The sequence below is a fragment of the Lissotriton helveticus genome, chromosome 1_1 (genome assembly GCF_964261635.1).
Source record: "Lissotriton helveticus chromosome 1_1, aLisHel1.1, whole genome shotgun sequence".
Lineage (NCBI taxonomy): Eukaryota > Metazoa > Chordata > Amphibia > Caudata > Salamandridae > Lissotriton > Lissotriton helveticus.
Genome location: NC_136057.1, coordinates 1,343,673,791 through 1,343,681,522, shown reverse-complemented (window position 1 = coordinate 1,343,681,522; position 7,732 = coordinate 1,343,673,791). Strand labels below are relative to the sequence as shown.

Below are 7,732 nucleotides of genomic sequence, written 5' to 3'. Positions count from 1 at the left end.
GCCAGAACACCGTGAGTGGTTGATGTTATTTGATGTAGGTTAACAAATCTAAACTCCTCATAGTGTTCTACGGCCCTAAACCTCTCTACATTGCGAGTGTAACTCCTAACACTCTCTAAAAACAAGGGCTCTGGGCCCTCATCAGTAGGAGTGTGATTTGTGGAGGTGTTCTCTGATGTGTCACTTTGGGAGGTCAGGGTGGTCCCTGTCTCAGGAGTCCTTGTAAACCTGCGGGTAGCGCATATTCTAGCCTTCTTGAGCTTATTTATTAAAACCCTGCGTTGCTTTGTACTATTAAGCCACTTTTGTTTTTTTTTACGGGCCCAGGCTTTTCTAGATACCAAGCCCCAGCCTATCTGAACAGGTAGGTCGCTGTCGTTGGATGTCTTGTTCATGGAGGCCCCCGCTACAGTTCCACCCCTGGGTCCTTCTGAATGTTGCGTTGTTTGGAGTTTTGCCATCCCCCCTACCCCCTTTAAATGGCCGACCCTAGGTATGTTAGACCCTGCCCCTATGTATTGTCGGCGGTGAAGTGCTGGCTTATATGCTTCAGGCGTTGATCTTGAAGCTGTGGTACCGTGGTTGAAAGGGTCTAGGGAAACAGGGGTGTCTTGTTTGAAGGGTTCTATGGAAACATTGGGGTCTTGTTTGAAGGTTTGTGGGGTACCAACTGGGCGTTGCTTGAGCAGTTTTAAGAAGCGTGCAGACTTTGTCACTAACCTCTGGACCGTACGGCTATATTTTGGGGGTCTCTTATGAGCACCAGTGGTTGTGGGGGTCTTTAGGGGTTGGTACTTACATAGTCATGAATGTGTACCTTGTATGTCGGCCACAGCCGCCTGACACATCTGTATGATGTCTTTTTTACAAACCCCAACCCTGGCCACGACCAGATGTTGGGCCTCCCTCTTGTTGATGAGATTGGAATACCCCATATCCATTCTTATGAGTGCACGGTTCGCCTGCCGTTTTAATTTTCGAACCGCCATCTGTATCTCTCTTACGTGTGTCTTCAATACATCTTCTGTGTTTACAGACCCATCTTGTTCCTGCTTAGGGGGGCACACCTTGCGAGGTCTTATAAATGGAGGCACCCCCCCAGGCCCATCTATACTGCAACCCTCAAAGACGGGGTTGGACACGGGTCTGTACACGGGCATGTCCCATGGGATGGACACGGACCTGTACACGCGGCTGGCAGAGGTGCTGGCCTCGGGTTTGGACACGGTACTGTACACAGGATTGGCAGAGGTGCTGGCCACGGGACTGGACACGGTACTGTACACGGGATTGGCAGCTGGGCTGGCCTCGGGTTTGGACACGGTACTGTACACAGGGTTGGCAGAGGTGCTGTCCGCGGGACTGGACACGGGACTGTACACAGGGTTGGCAGAGGTGCTGGCTACGGGACTGGACACGGTACTGTACACGGGATTGGCAGCTGGGCTGGCCTCGGGTTTGGACACGGTACTGTACACAGGGTTGGCAGAGGTGCTGTCCGCGGGACTGGACACGGGACTGTACACAGGGTTGGCATAGGTGCTGGCCACGGGACTGGACACGGGACTGTACACGGGCTTGGCAGCTGGGCTGGACACAGGACTGTACACGGGGTTGGCAGAGGGGCTGGACACGGGGGTGTACATGTGGATGGCCGTGGGGCTGGTAGGGTCGTATGCTCCTGGCGGGGTACTCGGGGACAAAGGGTATGAGGATTGTGAGGAGGTGTCGTTGTAATCCTGGGGCCTAGTTGAAATGTCGGTGGTAGGGTGTGGTGCCTGGTTACCTGTGTTCTGTAAACCCTCTGTGCTCAAAGACCCCTGGTACACCGCTTCTGGGGTTCTACCTATGTTGTCTACCAACCCCCTCAATGCCTCAAGAGAGTTGCTAATCGTGGTAGAAGGACCTTCTAGGGGTTGCGCAGTATCACCTGTTGAGACCCTAGGCTGTGCCTGAACACTTACAACCGGTTTTGGGGGCTGTTCAGGGGCGTGCACCTCTACATGTACAGTTATTCTATTTGGCACTGTCTGGGGTTTCAGGACGCTTGGTGGATCCGCCGTTGCCTTAGGGCTGCTGAGGGACTCTGCTAACTGTAGCTTAGGGACCCCCGGTTTCAGCTTCAGATGTTTCCTTGAGAGGCGCGATGTTTTAGGGGGTTGTGGTGGCGACGCCTCTTCTACACCCACAGGTGCAGCTAACACCTCCTTGGGGCTCAAGGTTGTATAGGTCTCATTCAAGGGCTTAGCATCCTTTTTTATAGATAAATCTAAGGGGCTAGCTTGGGGCTCAGGGGTGCTAGGGCTTTTCTTCTCAGGACTTAAGAGCTTTGCCTGACCCTCTTGGAGCACCTCCGGTGTCTTCTTCTTCATGTTTAACTGTTCTGTTTGGGGATCTGTGAATACCTTACAGGCCTTCACACGTTTTAAAGGGTTGGGGAGGTTCTCTGAGTCCCTATGTTTCTTCTTAAGGGAGGCCTGGTTTGTAGGCAGGCCGCCAGTGTTGACCCCACCCCTGTGCAGAATAGATTGTTGTAGCTGGTTGTTCAGCGTGTTGCTTGGTGTGTAGTAGGTAGAGAGTTTTTCCTGGCGTACACGCCTACTCACGCCTTTCGCGCCGCTTCCGTTGTTCTGGACGGATGTTGTTATGTCCATTAAGGGCGCCACCGACCTCTCTTCAGCCGCATGTTTCTGAGCCGCTTCTAAAATATAAACAGAAAATATATATATATTAGAGAAAGCATAAAAAAAAACAACACATACAAGCACCAGCGGACTACGTCCTACACAACCACCTTTTTTGATATAGGCTTTGCTACAAGCAGCTGTAACACCTCTAGTACTTCTCACACCCTTTTGTAAAAAACACACCTGAAAGAGGTCTTTTTGCAGCTCCTTTCTTTGACAGTGGTCCCACTTTAGAAGTTGAAGCTTTCCTCTTCAAGGGGATTTCTTTTGAACCATGCGCCGCCTCTTGGACCTTGACGACGTCCTGGCATAGCGTAGGGACACCTGTAAAAAAAAAATAATACCCAACATTAGACATCTTTTCTGATGATTACCTCTATACATCCTCAGGGTCAGGACTCTGGCCTACCCCACCAACTACCCAGCGTCTTAGACAGTTTAAATAACAGCTGTCTTTTTATTTACCTGTAGGAACTGAAGTGTTTTGCACAGTGTTCAGAGCGTCTTGAGCCTCGATGTACTCCATAAAATCGTCAAAAGCTTGTTGTAGGTCAGGGTCATAAGCTGTAAAAGCATACACACATGAGAGCCCATTAGAAAAAAGAGAACTTCTGAGAGACTGGTGTACAAAACTACGTAGAACTACATAGCTTTAAATATATATATACCAGGCTGCGGGGCTGACAAGTGCCCAGCGTTGCTATTTATTACAGCTGGGGCCAGCGCAGGGGGCACATTGGTGACGGTTGCATTTGCAAGGTCTTGCACCTGTATTAAACATAAAAAAAAAAAAAAAAAAAAAAAAAAAGCAGCGGTTTTAGTAAACGCCTTTCTTACACAAAAGTATCACAACTTCAAACAATTCTTGTATACATTTAAAACCTGATAAGAGGGGTGCACCAACACACATTTTTAAAAAAGCGTTGCAAGTGCTGCGCTAAAACATATGTTAAAAAACAACCTGCGCCATATCCTTTGCTTATGGGGTAAACCACTTTAGGTACACCTGGCACTTCTGACATTTAACCACTACCCTATATACCGGTTACTCTTTTGTAACATGTACATGCCACTTTTCTCTTGTAACACATTGTTTAATAACTCTCACATTTTGAGTGCTTTAAATAGTTGCGCCATTGCCACAATTGACTACATAATGCTTATTCTTGTGCTCGAGTGTCTGCCTTATATCACAGTATTATAGCTCTAACTGTACTTTGTTTTCTCTTGTAACCTGCACACTTGTCACTTTATTTATTACTCATGTAACTTAACGTTTGCTTTTGTAACCGGCACACATGTCACTCCCCTTATGTTTTGCAACTGTGTCTTATGTAAAGCGCTCTGACACCTTCGGGTAAAGTCTGCGCTAACAAGCAGTATTTTTTCTGTTTGTATCTTTTATGTAATGCCTGTAATCCTGAGTCCCTATGTTTTGCAAACAGGTTCTTGTGTAAAGCGCTCTGACAACTTGGGATAAAGTCTGCGCTACATTTTTTCTACTTGTATCTTTTTTATATAACTCATCCAATTCTTAGTGCTTATGTCTTACAAATGGGTCATATATAAAGCGCTCTGCCAGCCTTCGTGTACAGTTCGCGCTAGCTAATAAAACACAAAAAAAAAAAAAAAAAAAAAAAAAAAAAAAAAAAACACCTCGGAGCTGCAGGGCAGGGTCCGCCCCCTCCAGTGATATCACCAACTCATCACTGGTGATATCAGTGGAGGGGCGGACCCTGCCCTGCAGCTCCGTGGTGTGTTTTCCTGTTTGTATCTTTTTATGTAGTGCATGTAATCCTTAGTCCTTATGTTTTTGCAGCAAGTTCTTATGTGAAGCGCTATGCCCCAGGCGTGTCCCGCTATTGTGAAGCGCCCTGACACATTCGGGGTAAAGCCCAGCGCTAGATAATTCTCAATAAAAAACCACACCGGGGCTGCAGGGTTAGGGCCGCCCCTTCAGTGATGTCACCAACTCATCACTGTTGGGGGCGGTCCTTACACAGCAGCCCCGGAGAAGCTCACGCCGCCATGCTGCCTGCTGCTGGATCCACGTGGAGCCCGGGGCTGGTATATACCCTCACAGCCCCCAAGGACACCGGAGCCCTACACCCCTCACCCTCGAGCAGCGCCAGCAGCAAGCGGGCTCGTGGGGGATTATTTTTTAAAAAGAACGGCCGCGGAGGCCCAGAGACACCGCGACCCCCACCCCCAGAGCAGCGCCCGAGGCAAGCGGGCTCTGGGGGCCTTTTATTTACACCAGGAGCGGCCGCGGAGGCCCAGAGACACCGCGACCCCCACCCCCAGAGCAGCGCCCGAGGCAAGCGGGCTCTGGGGGCCTTTTATTTACACCAGGAGCGGCCGCGGAGGCCCAGAGACACCGCGACCCCCACCCCCAGAGCAGCGCCCGAGGCAAGCGGGCTCTGGGGGCCTTTTATTTACACCAGGAGCGGCCGCGGAGGCCCAGAGACACCGCGACCCCCACCCCCAGAGCAGCGCCCGAGGCAAGCGGGCTCTGGGGGCCTTTTATTTACACCATGAGCGGCCGCGGAGGCCCAGAGACACCGCGACCCCCACCCCCAGAGCAGCGCCCGAGGCAAGCGGGCTCTGGGGGCCTTTTATTTACACCAGGAACGGCCGCGGAGGCCCAGAGACACCGCGACCCCCACCCCCAGAGCAGCGCCCGAGGCACGAGGGCTCTGGGGGCATATTTTTAAAAATAACGCTGCACTAGGGACCCAGAGACCCCCAGGACACCCCAAGGGACTATGGCGCCCCACCAGGAGCCCCCCTGGACAACTGGCCCCAGGGTTTATTTATTTTTTAAATACAAGGCCCTCAGGACCCCCCAAGGAGCAGCAAGGACCCCGGAGCCCTCCATGGACCCCTCCAACTCTCTACAGCGGTTTGGTGAGTGCAACCAGGCATTATTAATTTTTTAATTATATGCCCTGTATATTATTTAAAGCCCCTATGGTACCGTTACAGTGTGGTTAAATGTTTCTATGAGCTGTAAAATACCCTGTTCCACTCTGCATGTACCCTCCTAAGGCCTACAACATTATGCCCCTTAAATACATAGCCTGCAAACTCTACCCTACGTCACCACCCCATTAACACTAAATACCTACACACATAGCTTTTTAAACTCAACAAAACCTTTATTCATTTTAAATACCTTTACATTACAATTCAGGTCTTTTTAAACTCCATCCTTCAACAAAACCTTTATTCACATTAAACACAGCACATCGCCTTAAAGATTAACAGTTTACAATCCACACTACATAGTACTATTTTTTAAAAGTGCAACTTTTTTCCAAACTACATGTACACCCTAATACACCATTGCGCCATCCATTATTTACCTTCTCTACATGTTGACAGGCGGTGTCAATCTGGGAAAAGTTGCTCCGGTCCATTCTTGCCTTAAGTTCCTTGGGTTGGCTCCAAAACAATCCAGGCCAGTCACTCCCCAAGGTTTTGAAGGGCTTGATGGTGTAGAAATCCACAAAGGTTTTCTGACTGGGTTGTAGATGCAGGAGTCCTCCAGGTACAGCAGAACAATCCACGCCAGTCGCTCCTCAAAGGGGGTTTTTTGAATGGGTGTTTGGCAGTGTTCCATGAGGGGCCTTTTTATACCTGTCCTAGCATGCTAATTAGAAGCCCCCCACACCCCTTTATGACTTGAGGGGTGTTTAGAACAATGTCATGGTGGCCTTTGGATGGGAACCTTTTTTTCTATCCTTGTACAGTATAAACAGTACAACATTGTTTACTTTGACACCTGTTACTCAAACTCAAGGCCTATCCTGGGAAGAGTGGGGTTAGACAATGGGGGCCGGTGTAAAACTCTTCACCCCTACGTGACCCCTTCTCCTGGGAATTAGGGAGCCCGGGAACAGAATCTACCTTGGGACTCATATGTCAAATTTCCTGCCAGCCACGTCAAATTGGAACTAAACTGTCAAAATTGAGACCAGGAGTTTAAGACGTGAGGACCCTTTACAGCTTTGACACCTACATGACACATTCTTCTTCCCAGGCCCTGGGCTGGGGAACTCAGGACTGCCCCAGCAGCTGTTCAAACATCAGCTGGCTGCAAACCCCCAGTTTTAAAAATGCACAGACATTTCCAGCCTACAACCATGCAGTTTTTTTCTATGCACTTTTAAACACATACACAATTACCACATGTTTTTGCTGCCCTAGCTGTTAAATTTAAGGCCATAAGTTTAAGGCCAGGACTGTTTAAGGTCAGATCAAACCCTGGTCTTAAACAGTCCTGGTCTTAAACTGTCAAAATTGCGACCAGGAGTTTAAGACTGTGAGGACCCTTTACAGCTTTGACACCTACATGACACATTCTTCTTCCCAGGCCCTGGGCTGGGGAACTCAGGCCTGCCCCAGCAGCTGTTCAAACAGCAGCAGGCTGCAAACCCCCAGTTTTAAAAGTGCCCAGACATTCCAGCCTGCAACCAGGCAGTTTTTCTATGCACTTTTAAACACATACACAATTACCACATGTTTTTGCTGCCCTAGCTGTTAAATTTAAGGCCAGAAGTTTAAGACCAGACTGTTTAAGGCCAGATCAAACCCTGGTCTTAAACAGTCCTGGTCTTAAACTGTCAAAAATGAGACCATAAGTTTAAGACCAGACATGTCAAAAGCTGTCAAAATTGCGACCAGCCTTTTGCGACCAGACATGTCAAAATTGCGACCAGGATTTTTTGATGAGTGGTATCCCGGCTTACTACTTAAGGAGCACGTTCTTAGGAGTCCAACCCCCCTCTACCCAGGGCAAGCACTTCAGATAATGGGTCTTATTGGAAGCAGTGGTGCTCAGTGTCCTGCACTCTGCTCTCTGTCCACCAGGGTGTTCAATACTGTCCTGGGGTTTAAGCAGGCAGACCAACTCACTTCGGAGTAGGGTAATAAAATCATTGGTTGCCATGAGAAGCATCATTTAGAAATCTATTCCCCAGCCATGGCAGGATGTTACACAAAGTGAGGCTGCTGTGGAAAACAAAACATTTGTATATGCTAAG

General features: G+C 49.0%; 1 protein-coding gene across 1 annotated transcript; it reads right to left on the bottom strand.

Annotated features, from left to right (window-relative positions):
• Window positions 1–511: 511 nt before the first annotated feature.
• LOC144763998 (uncharacterized) lies at window positions 512–7,265 on the bottom strand. Its single transcript, XM_078650123.1, has 5 exons — window positions 6,053–7,265; window positions 3,153–3,455; window positions 2,871–3,011; window positions 1,005–2,701; window positions 512–592 (listed from the first exon to the last, which is right to left on the bottom strand). Exons 2-5 carry the CDS (start codon window positions 3,211–3,213, stop codon window positions 512–514), a joined length of 1,980 nt encoding a protein of 659 aa, XP_078506249.1. The 5' UTR covers window positions 3,214–3,455; window positions 6,053–7,265.
• Between the last annotated feature and the right edge of the window lie 467 nt (window positions 7,266–7,732).